At 44.7% G+C, this 22,572-nt stretch overlaps 5 protein-coding genes across 13 annotated transcripts in view; 2 read left to right on the top strand and 3 right to left on the bottom strand.

Moving 5' to 3' along the window:
* Positions 1–813, bottom strand: part of LOC128302889 (protein alan shepard) — a 207,014-nt gene extending 206,201 nt beyond the window's left edge. For both annotated transcript variants that reach the window (XM_053039736.1, XM_053039737.1), the window contains exon 1: positions 693–813. The gene's annotated coding sequence lies outside the window, so the exon portion shown is untranslated. The remainder of the gene's footprint in view (positions 1–692) is intronic.
* Positions 814–1,256: 443 nt separating this feature from the next.
* Positions 1,257–6,338, bottom strand: LOC128303832 (putative phospholipase B-like lamina ancestor). The gene is made up of 4 exons (XM_053040909.1): positions 5,972–6,338; positions 3,728–4,328; positions 3,373–3,639; positions 1,257–3,303 (listed from the first exon to the last, which is right to left on the bottom strand). Exons 2-4 carry the CDS (start codon positions 3,835–3,837, stop codon positions 1,602–1,604), a joined length of 2,079 nt encoding a protein of 692 aa, XP_052896869.1. The 5' UTR covers positions 3,838–4,328; positions 5,972–6,338; the 3' UTR covers positions 1,257–1,601.
* Positions 6,339–13,931: 7,593 nt separating this feature from the next.
* On the top strand, positions 13,932–15,619 carry LOC128301539 (uncharacterized). Its single transcript, XM_053038086.1, has 4 exons — positions 13,932–14,064; positions 14,150–14,604; positions 14,687–15,063; positions 15,311–15,619. Exons 2-4 carry the CDS (start codon positions 14,203–14,205, stop codon positions 15,492–15,494), a joined length of 963 nt encoding a protein of 320 aa, XP_052894046.1. The 5' UTR covers positions 13,932–14,064; positions 14,150–14,202; the 3' UTR covers positions 15,495–15,619.
* On the bottom strand, positions 15,510–17,036 carry LOC128301538 (tRNA N(3)-methylcytidine methyltransferase Mettl2). 4 transcript variants are annotated; one of them, XM_053038085.1, is made up of 4 exons: positions 16,831–17,036; positions 16,387–16,593; positions 16,027–16,320; positions 15,510–15,956 (listed from the first exon to the last, which is right to left on the bottom strand). In XM_053038085.1, the coding sequence occupies exons 1-4, from the start codon at positions 16,947–16,949 to the stop codon at positions 15,641–15,643; spliced, it is 936 nt and encodes a 311-aa protein (XP_052894045.1). In that variant the 5' UTR covers positions 16,950–17,036; the 3' UTR covers positions 15,510–15,640. The 4 variants fall into 4 exon arrangements, with proteins under 4 accessions (XP_052894045.1, XP_052894044.1, XP_052894042.1 ...); XM_053038084.1 differs by having other exon boundaries at positions 16,659–16,992; XM_053038082.1 differs by having other exon boundaries at positions 16,027–16,593; positions 16,659–16,992.
* A 2,291-nt stretch (positions 17,037–19,327) lies between these two features.
* Positions 19,328–22,572, top strand: part of LOC128300720 (formin-binding protein 1-like) — a 64,121-nt gene continuing 60,876 nt past the window's right edge. For 2 of the 5 annotated variants that reach the window (XM_053036889.1, XM_053036888.1), the window contains exon 1: positions 19,330–19,623. In XM_053036889.1, coding sequence (XP_052892849.1) covers positions 19,573–19,623 — 51 coding nt within the window. In that variant the 5' untranslated portion in view covers positions 19,330–19,572. Of the gene's footprint in view, positions 19,624–22,572 lie in introns of all 5 variants that reach the window. The other 3 variants (XM_053036887.1, XM_053036886.1, XM_053036885.1) reach the window with 3 other exon arrangements.

Genomic DNA, 22,572 nt, shown 5'->3' with positions numbered 1-22,572 from the left:
AGTGTGTGCCTAAATTTGATTAAGAATCCACCTATTACAGCATACGGGCTTGTGTGCGCCTGGCAATGTGGATGCTGCTGCCAAATAAAATGCCACCGCCGAGACACGGTGTACAGAATGTTTCGGCATCTTTTTCTTTCATTTCTCCTTTACCGCACGGTCTCCGTTTCAAACGCGGTACAAGCAGTTTCGTTGTCGGTTTGGAGGAAACGCGGGTTGTGCACGCAGGCGCATTGTTGATGTGGTGCAAATGTGTATGCAGGCCGCGATGTTAGGAGGCAACCGCAGCAAGGCGACGCATCCGGAATGGCACATCGAGGAGCTGCTACGTCGGCCACTATTCTGCACAGGGAGATTCACATTTTCTCCACACGCACGTTCAAGTTTTCGTTTTCATTTATCACCTCGACCGCTGGAAGTACACTGGAACTGGGCAGGATTATGATTTCACGTGATTTTCATAAGCGTAACGTCACGGCAGATGACACTTTCGGCACCCATCACCAACACCACGAAATATATCTTGTGCACCGGGGGGAGCTTAGTGGAATGATAAATTAGATTTGCACAGCCACCGGATCGGGTTCGTTCGCCATGCACAGAAAATGCACTTGAGAGCTTACACACACGCACAGACCGAGCTAAATTGTTTACACTGACAAACCTCACCGTTAGCTCAACGAATTACGCACCAAATGCAGCTAATAATCGTCGTTTTTCACGGCACTAGATAAATTCCGTGTTTCCGTCGTCGTTTTCGTCTTCAACGTTATCGTTGTCGTCGGCTGTTTTGCTGCGGTGTGCTCCCTGCCCTACCTTTGCTTCAGCTACAAAAGCTCAACAACTGTCATTTTTAGAGCTTTTTCAAAGCGCAGCGCTGCTGCGGACACCTTTGTTATTTACATAATGAAAATTGTGATTTTTTGAGAAACACACAAAAAGTCGAAGAATCAAAATGTTAGACGATTTTATACAGTCCTCAAGATAATATTCAGCATTCAGAAACTAAATGAATGAACAACTAAAATTGATCCATCGGTGCATGTCCTTTACCACTGTGCAAACTGCGTCAACGCCATCTTTAGATGAATCAATGAGCTTTTTCGTGGGAGCGCGCCTTTTTAGATTGTTTTAAAATAAAAACACTAAATTCTTCTAATATCTACGCTAGTACTACTACGAAGATAGTAAACCGTCTAATGAGTTTCGGATATCAGAAACACATTACTCAATAAGAAATACAACATCTCTTGTAATTCCATTCTCTTGATTTCTTTTGTCTTTCGTTTCAAAATTGGTCTATAAAATGTGTTTAGCTAACGCAACGCCATCAACAGGAACAGCAACTTTGCGCAATATGTAGCATTTGTCTATAATTGTTTTAAATTTACTGTTAACAGCTTTTCAGAACATTCCCTAGACAGGCTTTTTAAAATTGGTCTATAAAGTTACCGGAAGACATGGTGATTTGAGGACGTTATTGCACAGCAGAGTTAAGAAAACCCTTCAGATTTAGAGGAGCAGTTGAGTAACTAATTAAACTAAAGACATCCCACACCGTCCGTCTATTGCCGCACCGCAGATTCTGTGTCCTGCCGCAGTCATATCCACGCCCATTCCGGAGTAATATGCTCAAAGTCCCAAACGTCTGGATGGCCCTGATGGCGCACCTCGAATGGTAAAATTCGGCTCCAATCAAATGGACGAGAGCCAACGGTGGTGCCCGTGCTGCCCGAATCGGTCTGCTGTGATTTCTGATCGGTAGACGAGTGTTGCAGTTGTTCCGCCTTGATTATGCTCCGTTTTGCTGCTTGCCCTGTGGTGCTACCGGTATTCCGTACAGGATCATAAAGTGGTCCAGAATACGCACGGAAATGTACTGTCCCATCGGCGGCCTCCATGTAGAGTTTCAGATCGATGTTACCGAAAGCGGCCGGATCGTCCTGATCTAAATCGCCCCGATATGCGGACTGGCGGAAGAACTTGGCCAGCGTCTCCAGATCTGTGATGTTTTGCAGGATCTTTTCCATGGCCGTCGGGGTAGTGCTGGTAGCGTTCGTGTTTGCCTGTCCGATATCGAGTGCCTCTTTGAAATAGGGTACCCCATTGGTTAGCCAATAACCATCGGAAACGATCTTATCGGTGATGTCTTCTGCGTGTAGCCGACCGGGCAGTTGATCCACCACCCAAAACATTCCCGTTCCAAATGCATTTTCCTTTGCGTCGTCCGTATCAACGGGCTCTGCAAGCTTCGGCACCGTTACCATTCGAACCTGCCGTGCACCAGATATTTGCTCCTTGAAATCATCGTCCACATAGTCATCCATCCTCTTGGTGACAATGCGCTGCTGCTGGTGTTCACTGTCAGCCAGATCCTGTTCCAGTGTGGTTGGAATCTCGTTTTCTTCTGCCGATCGGTCCACCTCGTCGGACGATGGTAGTGCACCCGTCACCAGTTCTATATCGCTGTCATTGCTGGCGACAAAACGTGACATATCGATTATCAACCATTGCTTCACGCCCGTCGAAGGATTGCGGGCAAAGTAACGAGCCCACGAGCGACCACTGTGACCGAGCCGATTCGCTGCCATTACACGCGGTGCTAGCGAGACCGAACGCACCAGATCAATCTTGCGCCACAGATTAACGTGCTCGTTTTCCATCTTCACCCCGGCAGCAACTAGCCGGTGCTGGCGGCGTCCGTTAATCACGTAGAAATCATCCAGCGAGGCAAGCACACCCGGATACCCGGTAAAAACAATGTTCGTACCAGGCACTACAAAGCGGTCCTCCTCCTCATTCTCCTGCTTCGGTGTGGCAGGGCGCGTCAGGTCCGTCGAGAAGTGGTACCGCAGCGTGTACTTCTTTACCATGCGCAACATCGACGAATAGCTACCGTCGGACGTGTGACCAAGGAAGATCTTCGATAGACCGTCCGGTTGTTTCAGCAACTTCAGCAGCATAATACCCTTCGCCGGATCCGGTTTGAGACCACTGTTTTCCATCAAAAAGTTCGTGTAGTAGATCTTCAGATCGCGTATATCGACCGCCGCGTTCATCAGCAAAAAGTCCTGCTTCGGAATTTCGTAATCCATGCGCGAACGCTTCACACCCTTCCGGAAACCAATCTCCAGCCCGTCGAGTTGATCGTAAAACAAAGCAATTTGGTACCAGTAGTAATCGTGCTTGCCCTTCATATCCGCCATCTTTTTCACCGTGTCCACGTTGGTGGTGATGAGCCCGCGCAACCAATCGCAAAACTCTTCCGATTCTTCGTCTTTCGAGCAAACGGCATCGATGGTGCTGTAATAGACAGAACATTAGGCACAGAAGTTCTGACCAGGAAGACTAACAAACAACTCAAACACTTACTTAAACCAATGCATGTAAATGTTGTGCCACGTTAGTGCACCTTCCATGATGCCGGCCGCATACGCTTGGACCGTATCCGAGTAGGACGATTGAGATTCTAGCTCCAGCTGAGACCATCCATTCGTCAAAATGCTATCACGGAAGCACGCACGGACCGCACCCTTCGGCACCTGATCGAGATCATTACGCTGGCCCCAGAATTCCAGACGATAGCCGGAATTCCGTGCCCAGTAGGTCGTCGCACAGTAGGTTCCCTTGTAGCTAGGACTGTTGGCGGGAGATAGCAATAGCGAATGAGAATCCTCCATGAAAGAGCTCGTTTCCACCGATGTCTTACTTAATTCGGTACACTTACCGCTCCATACTCGCCAGAAACAGAGCTGCGACCGCCAGCATTAGGGCGCCGATTAGAATGTACGACCCTATCCGGGTCTTATGCCAGGATGCTCCAACAACCTTCAGCATGATGTTAGCCGTTTCCGTGCGATACGGGACACACAGCAACACAAAATGGAATGTTCGCTTACGGCGATCACCTCGGTCGGTGTTCCGGGTAGCTGGGACTGTCCAAAAGGGGGCCGCGGAAGCAGTACGGTTCTATGGCTGCCAGCAGCCGATCGGTACGCTATAGTTGAGGTCAGCGATGATCAGCGGCAGGACGGCAAACAGGTGCAGCAGAATGGTGGCGACGGCGTAGAACAGTTCCCCCAGTTCTCGGACAGATGGTACACCGTACGGGCAGACGGATGCCTGGTGGGACGCCGCTGTTAGATACCTTGCGCACTGGACTACTCTCATTGGAAATCGGTTGCGGTGGATTTCGGCGAGTGTCCGGGATGCAAGATGCAATATCTCCAGACTCCAGACGGTTGTTGGCAATGTTGCAAATGGGTCGGTCTACTGAAAAGCACCCTCACACACTAGTGGGCCGCGGAATGGATGATTGCTGAGGCACGCTGGAAATAATGAAAAGGGCAAGCGAGTACTTTATTAGCAACGACAGTCAAATTCAACTGTACTTAAGCATTGGATAATATAAATCATACACACACGAAACTGTGAAAAACAACCAATTTAAGCTAATGAGCTTTGTCGACGATGTTTTACAACTTCCACACACACACACACACACACACACACACACACACACACAAAACAACGCAAATGCTCACTGCCACGATCATTTACTATCGATTAACCTCGTCACCGTACATCTCCTTCAAATCCATTACTGCCCATTCCGTGCCCATTCATCAATATTTCACACCTTTTGACCATTGCGAATCGTCCCGATTGCGACAGTGACAAAAGGCAGCTAATGTGTCGAAAAGTGTCGAAGCGTAACGCCACCGGGAATAATGATCATGGTGGGGTCAAATTCTACATGCCAACATCGCAAGTGTGCACAAAGTTACTGGCAAATATGAGCAGTATGAGGAAGGCTTTAATACAGCACTCACACCTCAACAAACATATTTGCAAGGCAACAGAGTTTGCCTGCAGTTGTTACCCTCGACCCGCGCGGAAGATCGGTCTATGATAATTAAACGAATGTACCGTTGACAGCGAAACGAACTTAGCAGTACATCAAAGCGTTATCACAGGTATCAACCTACATCGACACCTGACAGGTTTCGTACTACTTCGATAGGTGCTAAATGTCTAACCGGAAACAACGCGACGTGTACGCAATCCATCTCGAGCTGTAATGAGTCAAACAATGTGTGAACAATGCTGAATGATGATGACTCATGTGGGATTAACCCCAAAAGCTACCCCAAAAGCCATCAAGAAAGTGTGCTTTTTACGATGGGAGGAGTGGGCAATAAGTCGAGAGACGGCACTACAGGATTGGGCTTCACATTATGTGACACGTGCTTAAATCAAAAATAAGATTTCTTGCTTTAAGATTTGCGAATCAATTAATTGATTAACCAACGGAAAGGTAAAGCAACCCTTACAATAGCCTTGTTGTTTGAAGATCTTGACAAACTGCCAACATTTCCCGCTCGTACGGAGGTTAGCGTGCGAGTTCAAAAGGCAACAAAGTGCTCCCCCCGTTTGCATCTGTTTAGTATCAGTCGTTTCCCGATCGAATGGCGTCCATTTTGTCGTCTGTCAGTGGTATGCAACAACTAGAACAATAGGGTAAACGATCTACGGTCATCCACCGTAGCCGTAATGGTTACGATCGTTCATTTTATATTTCGCTACCTGGAAATAGAACCAAGAACACACAAGCACCATAGCACCACCAATCCATCGGAACCGCATCACGTGTTGCACGACTCATCTCCCAAGGGCGATCTTAAACCTCTGCGCGTGTATCTGGTGCGTGTTGCAATATGGCGCTCGCGAGGTGTAAAACAAACGTTGCAACATTCTATCGTGCTCATTAGTTCCAACCTCAGCACTCTTATCAGTTCCGTTTCGCAGTACCGAGACACGAAATGCAACAGTGGCTTCACTTCCCTCTTCCACCCGAAGGTTAAAGCGAAGCAAAAAAAGCGTACCGAACATTGCTGCAATTAACAACCGGCGAGATAGTGTGATAGGGGAGGGTAAGGCTGCAAAAAAATATGTGTGTATATGGTACTACCTGCTACCGGAACCACTGGAAATACTCCGGAGACGGTAGGTTCTTCTCCGCTCCGGCCGACAGCTTCTCCACTGCACGGTGGACAACTTCTGCTCGTTCTGCTGGCGGCACGAACTCACGTGTGGTCGTAGACGTGTCAACCCATTGGAGTGAGGCGATTGGGTTGTGGCCGTGCACCGTGGAGCCCTGGAAGAGATAGTATGGGCGCAGAAGGTCGAGAAAGTGAGGTGTTTGAAAGAAGATGAGTGTGAGATCCGTAAGGTTAATGTATGATTGTAACTGTTCTTCATCGCGGCAATCTGAACCTTTTTTCGCGAAAAGTTGGTTCAGCTTCTGCCATACTGTAGCCAACTCTTGTCACAAACACCTGCTCTATTGCTGGGGGTTGCTAACCGCGACTAACCACAAACACAAAAAAAAACACTTTAGACAACACAAAGTCTGTCTCGGAAGAATGGTACAAATGCGATCCTCCTAGCAACAAACGATCGCGGTTTCTCGCGCATTCGGTCGCAAACATTGGCGCGCTCAACCGATGCTACCACCACACACTCCAGAGCCTGCTAGATTACTCCGAGTAAACAGACCGTAAACGACCGGCGTCGAGCTGGCACGCAGACCCCATGACAGTAGGCGAGGGAATTGTTTTGGCGTCAGAATTTTAGCCAGCTAAACAAAACCAGAACCAGAATCGAAAATTGTGTCGCGTGTCACATTGCCTCAGCAAAACAAAACACCACCCCTCAAAGATATTTGATCCCATGTCTGACTGGCTTTGTTTATTCCATCATGGATCATGGACGTGGACGTCGATCACTTCTGAAACCCACTGCTCGGTGACAAACCGACGACCGATTGCGTATGGATGGTAGCGTGCTGAATGATGTATTAGGATATTGTTTTTTACATATTATAAGGCACAGACATGCATCACGCTATGTTTAAAGGTCGAAGACAAATCTTGCCCACATGTATTACACACCTGCACACCTTGAAGTTACGATCGATTTTGCACGCTGCAAACAGTCCTCGGCAAAGTGATGTGCAGATGGTTTGCAATGGTTTTCCATGCAGTTGTACGAATGTAGAGCACCCCAAACTGTTCGGGTGATATGCGTGACCTATTTAACACGCGTTGCGAGTACTGCGTAATCCGCAATCTTTAGACGAGACTACACAATCACTTATCACGTCAAGCGTAACTTCATGAACTCACATATTTGCACCCAATTACACTTTCCCCAAATTCATAAAACCAAGCTCTCTGCGCAATTCAATGCCTTTGCGTATCACTGTTTAAATACTGATTTATTTGTTAAAACAAAAACAAAAACACAATAAGTATCCGTGCTTTTGTAAGGAACTCTGTTTTACTGATCACTTTGATTGTTTTGCCCACTTTCACACACCGTCTGCCTTGGGACGTGAAATAAACGATCGCACACAGCGAGATTCGGACGGGGATCGGCTTCTAGCACCGACCAATGAACGTTTTCAACTGAGATGGCGTTGCAGTATGTCGTTCGCACACCGCGTCCCAACGTCCGGGGAGCCATTACGGCGACGTTCAGGAAGCTGTGTACAGCTCTACTAGCACACCAACCTATCCATCCTACCACCGCCATACTTTGCATCGCCGTTTCGTGTGTGTACTATTCTAAAATTAAACAAAAACAATCCGACGAACAACAAAACTCATTACCAAAACGAAAAAAAAAAGAAAATGCCGGCAATGCATACGATCGTGATCGCCCGCACAGGTCCACAACACCGCGATCGACCTGAGGAATTCGGCAATCTCTCTGCGGCGTACGAGTCTACGCCGTGGAAAAGTGAAAATTAATTCACCACCCTTCACCGTACGGTCCATTATTACGCCCCCAGCACAAGGAGTTCAACCAAATTTTCCCAAGAATTTCGACCCCACCATCTGGTGCGATTGCTTGCTAAAGTTGAATCCATGACCTAATTGGATCGGATCGAAACGTTTCGACAGTACCCGAGAGCGAAAAGAAAATTCCCCGGAAATTCGTTGTACGTTCAACATTCATTCATGATTTTTTTCTTCATAATTTTTCCCACTACTGGAGAGGTGGAAGATCAACCCGTTTCCGGAGCTTGTACTCAAACGCCCCGAATGCCGGAAGTAAGTTCCGGCGCGTGTCCTGTTGGAGTGGCATAGCGGCATACACGCGTTTAGCGGTTTGGTTCGAGGTCGAACAATCGCTTGCCAAAACACGAGCACTCCTCCTCGGCAACGTTGGTTTGCCGATTTGGTGGAGGGATCTTTGTGAATGGATCGAGTACAGTGCCGAATAGAGATGCATTCGATATCCACAGGTAAATTCTAGCAAATGCTGGCGCTTCATTTTGAGATACGAGTCTTGACCTAACGAAACAAAACGTGATCGCTTTCAGAACCATAATTGTACTGTTTGGAAACGATCATCTATTCCCGCAACATGCACATTACACATACGGAATGGTGAATTGAGTAGCGATACTCTTCCAAATACCAAATTGAATTAACAATTGTAATCAATCTCAATCTGTTAATGGCACTTTGTTTGCCACGTGTTCCTGTACGATCGGCATCATCCGATGCTTCTCGTGGCAAACAACGTGTCAAGTAACATTATTCCTTGAGAAACACATCCCAACGGGCCACCTGCTTTTTACTTTCTCCACTGCATCTCTGTTAGTTTGAATAACATTAGTTATTAGGCGCGTTAATACGGCAGACTCCAGCCTGATAAGTGTTTTCTGCGACAAGATCACTTTCAGTATCGCTCCGCTTTCAGACACCTCCGGCGGAAGTAAACGGTGGAGTCGCTAAGCGCACGACAGCCATACCGAAACGTCAACTTCAACGTACGACTAACACCCGCCACACGAAGGTTAGGATGGATGCATTATTCAGGAATGGAAACTGCCCGTCGGCGAAGCAATTAGCATGACAGTCGTACTAGGTGCGATGATCGTGCCGCCGAGTCTGACGAAACATTCGGCGCCATTCGGCCGTGGGTACAACGTGATCGACTCGATGACGTGCAACAGTCGGAAAGGGTGACATTTTGTTTTTTGCGCTTGATCGATCATACCGAAACATGGCGCCGGGTGGTGGGTTTGATTGGTTTGATTGGGCATGAAATTGTTTTGATTAAATGGAATCTTTTCTAATACCGATTGGTGCACGGTTGTTTACATCGTGCATTCTATAAATCTTAAGAAACAATACGATTTTCCTAAATTCTATCAAAAATTCTAGACAAAATCTTAAAGAAATAAAGCGATCCGCGCGTAACCATATGAGCGAACATATGGTGCCGTGACCAGGATTTTTGTACGACGACAAATTCGCTATGAATTACGCAAATAAACAATGTGATTTATGGGTTTTTTTTTACATATTTTTTAATTATAATGTACAAAATTCTTCCTATCTCATTGAATCTTATCACAATCGTATCTCTCTCGCTTTCTCTCTCTCTCTTAATTACAGCGAGTGTTACTCAGTGACGACATTTTTAATCTGGAAAATTCCCGCACTGGAAGGGCAGATCGTTATCAGTTCTGTTTTCTTCGTCGTAACCTACCGTCGTTTACGAGTCCCGTAACGAATGAAGCGATCGAAAATGCAACGTATTGATAACACTGACCAAATGCGGGCTTGAATGAAATGTGCCTGGGTGGCTTGGGTCTCTAGTGGAAACACTTTGATTGTTAAAATTTTAAACAACTTTAGCCACGCTCGTTTTTTTATCGTGACCGCGTGTATGTGTTTGTGTGGAATCGTGTATCGTGGGACGGTTGCAATTCCCTCCAGAATTAGTCAAATGTATTAAGACTCTATTAAGATACACGCGATTCTTTTCCAATCGCAATGATACGATTTGTGAACAGGTAAGGACACTTAAGAACTTCCAATAACTGCTCCAATTCAGGTGTAATCGTTTTGTGCCAGATTGTAAGGATTCTTTCCCATTGCCTTGAAGAGTCCAATTCGCTTTCAACATGTGTTTTCTGACTATGCTATCCACACGTTTCACAGTGGAATGATTTTCATTGAAACGTGGCAAGTAAATGTGCGTGCAGTCGCGACCGGTCTTTGGTCTGTGGTCGTGTGTTACGCTCAAAGTTTCACATGTGTTAACCACGTTGATTATATTTTCCCTTGCTGTGATCGCACGGGTATTACAAGCAGCGCCTGTCGGACTATTTGGGGTTTAGAAACCGAACACACACACAACATTATCGCTTGTCTAAAGGCGAATAGGCAATTATTAGGAAGATCTTCATCATCCCTTGCAATGTTCGAGATGTAAATGCAGTTGTTGACATAATAATGGATGCAGTCTCTAACTTGTTAATGTTCTCTCGAACTTCAAGAAGCTTACGAATGAATACTTACCAGTGTAATTGAGATACACAACTGGCGCGTTGGTAAGATTGGGAAGATTCGTGAAAACGAGGCGAGTTGATTAGTTAAGTTTCCTGACGCTAAGGTCACCGATCACTGATATTATGCTGAGATGTGTGAAGGGATGCACTGGCGGATCCGATTGAACTAAATCACTTCCTGGTGAATCGACCAGTCTGCAGACGAACCTTCGCTCTTGACACGATCAAGCTGCGCTGATCAATCCGAATGATGAAATCGTTGGACTCGACTCTCAATCAAGCCAAGCACAGGGAACCACTTTCTCCCAGATACCTTTGCTCACTTTCTTCGCCGACGAGGTCACCGGTGGTGTGTTGGATGGTTAGCAAAAGGCTCCTGGATGTTGGATGGATCGGTTATGCAAACACGGCAACACACGTAGCAAATATCGAGAAGTTGGGGGTTGCAGGGTTACTTCACGGCACACACACAGGAAATACTTCATGCAACTTTCGCCTCGATAACCTCGACACGAACGAACGCACGATGGGCACACACTGCAACCGACTGGCGAAGGTTTCGGAGACACAGACAAAAAGTAACGTAAGCCGTAAAGTAATAGAAACTACGGATACACCCCGTGGGACTACATTTGTAACAGCCAGGAGTGTTTTTGTATGTTGTTTTCGCTTGCTTTAGCTTTAGTTTTATATTGGCGCGTTGAAAATCACTGAGAAAATGGAGGAAAAATGCACGTTTTTCGTGCGATTCACTAAGACAGCGGAACACGATGTCTTACTGTGACAAGGTTAGTCAGTAAAGTGATTTAAGCTGCTGCGCTATCGCAACCCTCCCTCATGCAGCGACGTGAAACATAAGCAAACACACGCACATTTACAAAAAGATCACAGTGACGCATAAATGTGAGTGCCGGTGTTGAGCACATACACGCGTGTGTCGTGAACATTGTGCCAGCCAAATTTAAATCATTTATCACAAGAAATGTTTAACCAAGGTATAACGTTATTATATTAGTTAAAGCTTAAAAAAAAACTTTCCATACATTTGGGCACTTTTGTAGTGCCGCGTAAATGTAATACATTTGCCGTAGTCTTGGAATTGAATCTGATCTGCACGGCAAAGAAGCCATACATTTAAAACCTGCAGTCTGGGCAGTGAACGAAGGCCCCAAAACCCACAACAGATTTTTTTGAAAATAATACATTAAAACAGAAAGGGAGAGAACATTAATTTTTCCCCCATTTTTAGTTGCGCTAAAATATTCTCTAAAATATTAACAAGTAAAGTTTTATGGAAAATTCATGAGCTTTTAGACGATTGAATTACGTAGAAAGAGAGAGAGCAAGCAAAAGAAAAGTCGACATAAATGCTTCGTGGAATATGCAGGGTTACTCGACTAGTTGCCATGACTACCCGTTGGTGAGTTACACACTCAATCAACTTAAAACCTTTCTTCAAATTCATCTGGTTGTCACGCTTTTACACAGTTTAATGTGGTTATAAAATGTAAAAATAAAATATTTGAAGTGAAAATACTTTTTCACTTATTCGTCGGATTGTTCTATACGCACGCACACACCCTACACTGCAGCTATGCACCTTGACTGCAAGTAGTCTACAAAGCAACGGCTCCTTTAGTCGACTGCTACTGATATTTTAAAACACACAGCACGTGTTGCTCGTATTGAACTACGGCTACTAACTTCAACAGTTTTAAAACGTTTTTTTAAGTATTGAAGGCGTATGCTTTGTTCTTTTGTCTTTACGCTGCTGTTGATACAGCTGAAACGGGTGGCAGCAATGATACAAGATACCAGGCGTGTGACGGCACTGCATTTGAGCAGCTGTTTGAATGACGAACTTGCCTATATGACGTGCAAGGTTGGACGAGATAATAATGGCAGTACAATGAGCGATGCGTACATTAGCATACAACAGGTTGATTATACGCTCATAATTCATGCATCATTTAGCAACAATGCAGTCTAAAGAATATAGTTGAGTTTTTAGATCATTTTTTACTCCTTCTCAAGGATGCATCCTCAAGGATTAAACACAAGACTCTCGGAAGCTAGTGGAGCTATGTACACAAATTGATCACTGGTAACAACAAACTGTTTCTACAAAAAAAAAACAAACAAATCACTCGACCAATAACGGGCGTTATTTTTAAACAAGCCCCCGCAAGGAACAGTGTCCAACAACAGGAGCAACATAGAAACAGACCCTGCTGGTCCCACGGGTCCACCCGTCCGGCTAATGGAAAGGGGGAGAGCGCGTTCCGGGAGCGCGAAATTCAATTGACACAGCAATTGAGCCTGATTGCGCATCAATGATAGTGTCCATCATCAATCGAGCCTCCGTCACGTCGTGGTCGGCATGGTTCAGCTTCCGTGTGGTGGTAGTACCCGTCATGGCAATGGAATGGATGTGTTTGGACGTGAGCCGCCAGTCATCGGTCACTGCTTTCCGTATGCCGTAATATGGCATCCAACGAGATATTGCAAACGTTTGTTGCTGCGAGGAAATCCTCCATTTGCCTGTACTGTTTCTTAGATGATCTTGTTTTCCATTTACTTGCTCAATAGCAATAATAGTAATCATCGTTTAGCGACTCCAGCATTTCGCTGCATTTTCTCGTTATTTGGCCGGCATTACACCAGGACATGCGCAGCAACAGTACGACTTTCCACGTGAACCGAAGGTCACAGCGACGTCGCCTTCGTCGTCAGTCGTCCGATCTTCGGCCGGCCGGTGTCTTGGCATCCCAGCCCATCATTTGCCGCGCTGTTCGACCACTAAATCACCCAAACAAATGCTGAGCATCAGGTCAACCTCCCTCCAGACGGACGGCGATGTCTCAGATGGTGTCTGCGTACGCTCCAGGACGGTTGATGGTTGGCACAGTTAGTCCAGCAGTGATTTTACTCCCGCACTACAGAGTTCCAGCGATAGTTGCTCTTTTGTCCTCATCCAAGCAGGTGAGATTTATACGCGGGATTGCACAATTGCAGCGTCATCTGGTGCAACATCGTCCGTGCAACGTGCAACAGCGTCAATCGAGTGCAGTGATAAGTGGAATGAAAGGGTTTTATCTTAGTGACAGTTTAATTGTTTATGTGAAACTGTTCAAAGTAAACTAGACTGTGGAGTACAATATTTGTTCCTATACTCTAGAATGCACTAGCGGTAAACGTGTTTGACTCATTCCGTGAATGCGTGTTGAATATATGAAGGATTATTGTTTGTATCGCGATATTGCATCATTACATAAGCCGGCAGCGTTTGCCGCTCAGGACTGAAGGACAGAAAGGTTAAAATCGTTGAAAATCGATAAAAACTTACGAAAGTTTTTCACTTCGATAATATAATTACGAAAAGTAATCCAACTTGCAGTAAATTTTATTGTTTTTTTAAAAAAGGATAGTAATTAAGTAACAAAATTAAGATTCTTTCAATTTCAATTCAAACTTAACGAAACTAATCTTATCTAGATGTAATTTACGCACATCACGTCAAACGATCTCATGATCGTGTGCGGGAAGATTACGAATCATTTACCTTTTGGAAGCCATTTTGTATGGTTTCTATTCTGTGTTTGCGTTTGGTGTGCAGTTTTGCGGATAAATTCGTGCAGGCACGCACTTTTATTGTTTAATTATTTTTACTAACCTTTCGACTGCTGTTTACAGTAAGGACACACCACATTGCTTTTCAAAGCTTCCTTCGAATGCAAAGTATGCTAGATTCTCTATCGTGAATGCTTTTACTTGCAGGTGTTACTTTTTTTTTTGTATAGCGGAATAGGACGATTTACTATCGAATAAAAATGGCAGAACAATCAAAGACAGACATGAAGCACATCCTGCAGCTGACGAAGGAGGCGCGTCGAATCTTTCTCAACTCGTTCGACACGCTCATGTCGGATTGTGATGGTGTGCTGTGGAACTTTACCGGTCCCATACCCGGGGTGGACAAAGCGCTGCAGCTGCTGCGTGCCGATGGGAAGAAGCTGGCCTTCATCTCCAACAATGGCATGCGTACGATGGAGGAGTATCAGAAAAAGTTTCACTCGCTCGGCATTGACGCACTCGAGGAGGAAATAGTTCATCCAGCCCTGACCACGGTTCATTATCTGAAATCGATCCATATGCGGGATGCTGTCTACTGCATCGGGACCGAAGTGTTCAAGGATTATCTACGGAGGGCAGGCTTTAAAGTTCTGGATGGAGTAAGTAGATTCCAATCGAACGATAGTCCTGTGGCTAATCTACATTAAGTGAATTAAATGTTCCTTTTCGCATTGTTTCTAGCCTAAGGAACGTTTCCCGGATACTCGCGAGGCGAACCAGGTGCGCGTGTACACGGATTACTTTGAGCAGCGCGGTCCAAAGGTCGGTGCCGTGGTGATCGATATCGATGTGAACCTTTCGCTGCAGAACCTGATGAAGGCAAAGTGTTATCTGGAGCGTGATCCGAACTGTGTGTTCATTGCCGGTGCAACCGATTACATTATACCGCTCGATTCCAGCATGGATGTGATAGGACCGGGATACTTTATCGATATCCTGGAGCGTTCGACTGGGCGGAAAGCACTCATTCTTGGCAAACCGGGAAAGGCACTGGCACAGGTGGTCTTAAAGCAGTTCCAGATTACTGATCCGAAACGCGTTCTGTTTGTTGGTGACATGTAAGTACTGCTCTAACACCAACATAAGCTAATTTTTTGGAGATGGTTGGGCAATTTGATAACAACCGTCAATCGTCACTTCAAACGGTTGTATGCGTGATCTAATCAATCACTGATAATACTCCGTAAAGAAACGTCGCGGAGCGTCACTCTCAATTTAATTTCCGGGAGTGTGCTAGAAAATGATAAACAAAATACCAATAACCTGATGGACTAATTCAAACTTATTCGCTACTCTCTTCTTTAGGATGCCACAAGACATGGGATTCGGCACGCGGTGCGGTTTCCAAAAGCTGCTCATGCTGAGTGGTGGGACCCCGAAGGATGCTTTACTAACCCAGGACGACGCTGACCAGCTGCCGAATTATTACGCAGACAGCTTTGCGGATTTCATCCAACTGTACAATGAAAACATGAACGTAGAAGAATAGCCGTACAGCACGGCATACAACTGATAACAAGCGCACGACTTTATCATCTCAACATATGTAAACATACCTGTATTTAGCATTTAATGACCCACCAATAAACAAAATTCGACGTATCAAATGCAGCACTGGTCGTGGTTGATTGTTTGTTAATCTACAGGTTTGCGAAATTTGACTTGTACCCACACACGGTACATCTTAATCATCTTGCCACGATTTACCTGTAACCGCCGGTCGACTATGTTTTGTTCCTCGATTAAGCCAGCGTTCGTGAAAAGCCTTCGCAAATCGTCTTGGGTAAAGAAGTAAACCAGCGTACCATCGCCGCGAACGTAAAAATTTTCCTTAACGCATTTGCCCGGTTTAAACCTCAGCTGGGCAAGATCGTAGCGGCCGTAATCGCGCAACATTACCAGTCCACCCGGCTTGAGGTAGCGAGTGACTTGATTTACCACGTGTTGCATTCTGAAAGATGGGAAACCAAAATCTTTTTATTGAACATTTTAACTTAATTCGTAAATGATTCAACGCTTACCGTTCCGGATCAATGGCAGATAGGACAAATATCAGCACCACAATATCGATACTATTCTCCTCGAACGGGACATCCCATTTGTCGGCCGTTGCATCCAGTACAAACGCTTGACACCGTTTCGTGTCGTACTCGGGACTCTTACACATAATGTCGATGGCTTGGCGTGAGAAATCGCTTGCGTAAATCATCAAATTCTCTTCGTTGCTGTAGTTTAGAATCGGAAACACGGTGTTTCCCACACCGCAACCGATTTCAAAAATCGTTCTCCGTTGTGGATTAGTTTGTGTGGCGAACCCTTCCATCTTTTTAACGGTTTCTCCATCCGGTAGCACTCGTTCGGGAACATTGGCCGTATGTTTGAATGGTGCCAATTCTGGAAACTCCGTAAACAGCCAATGTCTATCTTTGAAGAAACGGTTCTGATGTATGCCATAAAATCGATCCCAGTTTTGATCAGCTTCTGTCTCTAGACGAATCACCTCTTCTTCTGACATCTTTACAGATGAGTTTTTCTTCACCCCTTCCAGAGCTGCATTTTCCTGCTCCTCGTCCCATTCCACGTTGTCCCTAGGGAGGGTGGTAAAGAAAATTTCAATAAGAAATCATATCGCCGAGCACTCTGCAAAACGAACCACGAATTGAAACTGAACACCTGGGAAGGATCGCGCAGAAAACGTGATCCTCCGCCGGCAGGTTTTTTGCGATGTCGTGTGTATTCGTAATCACACTTGTAACGAAATAAGGCATTGTACGTGGCAAATGGAACCGACCGGAAATGAATGAAGGGGCTAACCAATATCCTACCAAGCATTGTGCTGGAAGACATCATCGTTGGCGGAAAGAAACCGATTGCCGAATTGTGGTCGAGTGCTATGCTGATCCAATTGCTCGTGGGCAATTGTCTCTTCAGATGCGTCGGTCATTTGGAGCAATATTAACACACAGACGATGTTGCCATGGGATTATAGGAAATTTTGGAACGTGAAACCACCAATTTTACCGGCAGAGCAATGATCACCAAATATTTATTTATTTATTTTACCTGCCATTTGAAGGTTTACCGCTGTCAAGCTTAGGGTTACGCCACCGAGTCGAGATCTTTGCTGCGAATTGCACACACAATGGCAATTGATCGAAATTTATGTAATTTTATTAATATTATCAATATAATTTGTACAAAATCACATTATTTGAAGCACATCAACGCTGTTGTAAATGAAATAAGAGAAAGATTTCAGTTTTCCCAGGAATGGGCATTGTTCGAATGCCGTGGTTCGAACACGCATCTTCGAATTGTTCCGAATTTCGAAACCCCTGACTTTCGAGGAGCTTTGACTATTTCTCCCACACGCACACACACTTACGGTCAATGGTTGTTTCTCTTTCTGGGTTGTTGCTTCATGCACGGCGAAAAGAGTACAAACATGGTGCGAAAATGAGGCAGCAATAGTAAACGACGCGTAGTTTCTCTTTCTAGGTTTGAATAATGTTTATGGATAACTTTGGTGAAGCAGGGATGATGGGGAAAAAGCAAAAGAAGAAGAAGTCGAACCGATGGATGAAAAAGAGTCACACACACACTTTTCAAAAACTTCGCGAACCTTAAACCGTGTGGATGTGCGTCGTCTGCGCTCCGTGAATTTTAAGCCAATATCCAACCATTTCATCGTACAACTGGGTAAATACCTAATAATTCTACTTGGGGAATGCTTATCCCAGTGCGTACACTCGGTTATTGTGCAGATTTCTATCGTAATTTCGTGAACAAAGCGGGTTTGAAAGTTGGAACAGTGTGCCGTCGTTAGGTTGCGGGCGTTTGTTTGCCGTTCTCCTTGGCTGGCTGTGTGCGCGCGTGTGTGCATACGTGTTTCATATTTATATGATGTTTTTCCTATAAGCAAATACCGTTTCTCAAGTATCTCCTCCACCACCAGCAGTGATGCTAAACTCGCATTTTTAACAGTGAAACTTATTAATAGTCAACTTTTTATCAACAAGTCGAGCGTGTGTTTCCACGGGTGTGTCCACAAGTGTTGGTGTGTGCGTAAGTGTGCCTAGCAGCAGATAGGACAGCCGCGGCCTGCAAAGGGCTCGTTATCAACGCGTTTCTAAATGTTTTTACCTTTGTCACGATTGCAATCTACGCTGGTGTATTATCAACGGTGTGTAAACACTTGCTCACTTGTTCGGATCGACTGATTCGCCGTACCAGTAGATGAATCATGTCATAGGAATTGCAGTATATGAATCAACGGCAGAAAAAGTGTGATTTAAGACAAACGGAAATAATAAGATAGTAAACGAGTGTACGGATGTAGAGGATCACGTACAATTTCGACGTAAAAATTGTGTTAAAAACGGTACATAGGGCCTTTTTGCTACAGTGTGGTGTACGTTAATGTGTGTGGCCGTGTAATGTTGGGAAGGACGAATCGTCCTTCGTATTCGAAATACATATTTACTTCAAATTGCTGTAATGCACATTGAAAAATTCCACGAATATCCTAGTAATGGAAGCATAAACTGAACAGTAAAACGTCATCAATATCTGTCCATAGAAAAACATACCTGCGGCATCACAGATTGACTGCATTTGTGTGCATGTTTAGATGTATGCGTGTTGAGTAAATGATGTCAACAATTTTCAATTATAATCAATATAAGCGTGTCATTTGAATGCAATATCCAGACATAAGAACATTAGTCTCATTCTGCATTATCGTAACTATGGCAACCTGTGCTTACAGTGCAATATTTCGGACAATATGACAGAGAATTCCCATTGCGCAGTGATATCTCATCGCTCTGCCTTCAATAGCCCTCTGTGCGGCTGATAAGCCTTCTGACCAAAGTTGGAGCATTTTGTTGAGATGACAGGGTACTAATTTTTTACATTTTCCAATGTCTCTTCCCTTGCAGCTCCTCAATAGCAATCACACCTTATCACGGAGTACTTTGCTCCCTTTCCGGTTTTCGAGGCACCTCGGGGTGCGGTGCGTCGTGAGTTTTTGTGTGCATGTGTCGTGTGTGTTTGGTCCCTATGTGAATATTAAGTGCATGTGATAAGAAAGTTGAAAGGAGCAAAAAAGAAAAGAGGGCCCATTATCCAGCGCAACTGGTCTGGGCACAATAAAGTGCTGGGTTTTGTTGAAGGGAAGCTGCGCTTCCTGAAGGCGTACGAGGTGTAGGAAGTGTGCGTGTTGTGTGGTGCATTGTTTATCGTTTATCATAATTGTGTGGTGTAAAAAAGAGTTACTTCCAGCGAGTGAGTTGTGGGTTTTTTTTCCTGTTGTTGTCACCGGATCAGTTGTGATTGTTTCCGGAGGAAATCAATCAGTTCCGAATAATAGTTTGCTAGTGGGTATCCGAAAACACACTCACACACACACAAATACGAATACGGCAACCGATTTGTGTGTCCAATATTTACATTGGATTGAAGAATTGCACCGGTAAAAGAATTCCAGGTGTCTAATCGATTGTGTTCGCCAAAGTACGGTTATTACTGTGAACAATCCAAGGAGGAAGGTGACAATCGAAGTAACCATGGCGGCTCAGGAGATCGAAAGTGGCACGACATGGGGCAAAGAATTATGGGTGAGTAGAAATTCAGATTCTGCATCGTATTTTCTCGGTTAAGAATAATTAAGTTATAGTAAAGATTTGAGGTAATGAAGGATTAAACTAGACGTATTATTGCAGTTCATTCTAATTACTAGAATGCTAGAATGAATGTTGTAGTGAGAAATGCTCGAACATTTGGGATCGAATCCTCTAAATCTCCATTAGACCTGTATCGGATAGGATCAAATGATCATTGTTGATCTCCACGTTGATCGCGATACAAGCGTTAACAAAATATTAGTTTAAATAAGATTTTTTAAGCTTGGATCGCATCTGATTTATCGACCCAACTTCAACTTCTCATAACTACTTAAAAAATCTTCACAAAAATTAAATATTTGTGTTTAATAAATTAAAAAAAGTCACAGGTGTGAGAAGCGAAATATTTTAGTTAAAATAGAAGCGCATATAATGACCTTCGTGCTTGAGTAAGAATTGAAGATATATCGTATGACCTTGGATTTCCTTGCGACTATACGTCTATATAAGCGACTATACTAAGTAAACGACAACGAATTGAGGAAAAATCTAGGAAATTAGCTCAGATATATAAAGGCAATAAAGTTAAAGCATGCGGAAAAAACGATTAAATCACGATGTTTTCTATGCTGTCATAATCGGATATGCATCGTCAATGAGCGATGCACATTGCGACGCAAAATGCAACGTCATGCACGTGGAGTTCAGTTGCGTGGTGTCAATTTTAGAGTGTTAAATACTTTGGATATATTATGAAAAACTGAAACCACCTAGAGCTTCGTACGTGGACATGCTTTACGAACAAATTGGTTTGCTTTAGCACTTGTGTACTTCTTTAACACATCTACCGTGAAGCTGTGTGTGTTTTTTTTTCTGTCTCTCTATGTCTCCCCATAATATGCACGGAAAATGTACGATAAAAGCAGAACGATAGAAGGGATGGAATGCAAATACAGACACACAGCTTGGCAAGCACCTGTAATAACCTGATTCAGTTGGGTTAGGGCAGGGGTAGAAAGGGCAGTTGGGTATGTGGGCGCAGAGGGATGTACTTGCGACAAAAAAAACACACACACTCTGCGGCCTTTTGTCCGTTACACCACCGACAGGCGGCCGCGTATACGCTAGCTACCTCGAGTCGCGTTTCGCGAGCTTTGCAGCGTGCTTATGTTGCCGTTGTTGCTCCGATCACTCACACATCTCCGTTGCATCGGCGAGATTGTTGACAGCATCACCACTACTATAGCAACGCCGTCGCCTAGCAGCATCACAATCCGTCTAAACGCACAGCTCAGTGTGTGCGCGCCCCCGTAAACGAGGGCAAGGTGTGCCTGCCATGAAATCGCAACATCTCTCGGTTGCGTTGTGTGGTTGGTACTCGACGCGGCATGAAGGCAATAATGTTGCTGGCATCGGCAGAAGAACTTGTTTAATAATTCCCTCCAACTGCCAACGTGTCCGGCGATTCCGGTGATTCCGGCAAAAGAACTTGATTGGAGGCACCGACGACCAGCGCATTAGAGAACGCTGGTGGCAAAGTTTAGCAAACTCGCACTGAACGTTTGCTGCTGTTGTTCAACTACAGAAACGCGCCTTGCATTTGCACCAAAAAAAAAAACAAAACAAAACAAAACAAACCCGATTATGCGCATCGATGGTGTGGTGTCCCCGAGTATTGGTGGGTTGGAATTTATGTTGGCGGGCAGGTAAAAGAAATGGTAGAATGCGCAGCGTATAAACAAAGTAAAACGAAACCTTGCCATGCACAGTTCCGGACGGTTTGGGGTTGTGTTTTGTGCGACAACATTTTTCCCTTCTGAATGCGGCAAATGTTGTGTGGGCGTCTGGGCACAGGCTTTTTAGAGGCTGTACTCCCAGTGGGCAAAATTGTATGCAATCCCATACAAAAACAACAGGGTCAATTAAGGGTCTACTTGGGGACAATTATAAGAGTTTTAAATGACCCACTTGCATCCAAGCGCTGTCATAGTGTGCGTGTGTTGCGCCGCTGCTGTCGTGCTTCTCACTACTACATGCGCATTACCCTAGCCGTGCTTTCGGATGGATTGAAAAGTGACTCGCAAGAAAGTTTCGGTTTAATGCATAATTAATCGCACATTTTATTGATTATTTTTTAAAATGATAGCACTTAATATTTTTAACTATTAATACCTTCAATTATGCTGCATGTTGCATAGATGAATTGATCACCGGACCGTCGCAAACTGAAGATGAATGTTGTTCCCATACTGCTTTACAAGGAACTTTCCAATCCTCTCGTTTGGTTTGATGACAACGACAGATCCTTCCGCGCACTCATTAACTTCATTACCGCTTCACACTTTAATGATGAACCGATGATAATGCTGCTCATTTCACTGATGGTGAATTATGAATGATGTCACCATCCTGTTTACTCTCAAAATGTCTCAATCTTCAAGGTTGTAGGGATGCAAAACAAAACTGCACATTTGGTGTATCAATCCAACGCCGTCGTTTACACGGTCCGATGATTTGCTGTTTAATTAAAAAATGGAGATATCTTGAAATATATTAGCTACGATTGATCGTGTATAATTATAATAGCACTCACCTACTGTGATAGGTCCGGAAATAAATTCACAGCACATCACATGACAACATTTCAACAAATGACACTGCGGAATGGAATCCTTTGCCGTGTGCCAACTCGTCACACACACACGTATAGCGGTTGGCTATGTGAGAAGCATAGAAGCGCAAAGAAAAGCGGTATGCTGTGGTGTCAGAAAGAGGAGGCACGATCAGCGCGGTACGTGTGAAAAAGACAGCATGAATCAGCGTACACAAATCTTGGAGGGAAGTACGCGCTTGTGGGTTATCGCGGGAGTGAAACCAGGGGAAACGGCGGGATCGCATACAAGTTTGCCCACTGGGACTGCAAAGGGTGAGCAAAGTACAACT

Source organism: Anopheles moucheti, chromosome 3, assembly GCF_943734755.1.
Source record: "Anopheles moucheti chromosome 3, idAnoMoucSN_F20_07, whole genome shotgun sequence".
In the NCBI taxonomy this organism is placed as follows: Eukaryota; Metazoa; Arthropoda; class Insecta; order Diptera; family Culicidae; genus Anopheles; species Anopheles moucheti.
This window is presented reverse-complemented; position numbering and strand designations above follow the sequence as displayed.

Excerpts from the sequence above, each read along its gene's own strand:
- LOC128301538 (XM_053038082.1), bottom strand. The coding sequence starts at position 16,855 with ATGATGTCTTCCAGCACAATGCTTGGTAGGATATTGGTTAGCCCCTTC. Across the intron at positions 16,594-16,658 it reads GTGTTCAGTTTCAATTCGTG|GGACAACGTGGAATGGGACG; the intron begins GTTCGTTTTGCA and ends CACCCTCCCTAG. Across the intron at positions 15,957-16,026 it reads TCTGCCATTGATCCGGAACG|AATGCAACACGTGGTAAATC; the intron begins GTAAGCGTTGAA and ends CCCATCTTTCAG.
- LOC128301539 (XM_053038086.1), top strand. The coding sequence starts at position 14,203 with ATGGCAGAACAATCAAAGACAGACATGAAGCACATCCTGCAGCTGACG. Across the intron at positions 14,605-14,686 it reads GCTTTAAAGTTCTGGATGGA|CCTAAGGAACGTTTCCCGGA; the intron begins GTAAGTAGATTC and ends CATTGTTTCTAG. Across the intron at positions 15,064-15,310 it reads GTTCTGTTTGTTGGTGACAT|GATGCCACAAGACATGGGAT; the intron begins GTAAGTACTGCT and ends TCTCTTCTTTAG.
- LOC128303832 (XM_053040909.1), bottom strand. The coding sequence starts at position 3,837 with ATGCTGAAGGTTGTTGGAGCATCCTGGCATAAGACCCGGATAGGGTCG. Across the intron at positions 3,640-3,727 it reads TTTCTGGCGAGTATGGAGCG|TCCTAGCTACAAGGGAACCT; the intron begins GTAAGTGTACCG and ends TCCCGCCAACAG. Across the intron at positions 3,304-3,372 it reads ATTTACATGCATTGGTTTAA|CACCATCGATGCCGTTTGCT; the intron begins GTAAGTGTTTGA and ends TGTCTATTACAG.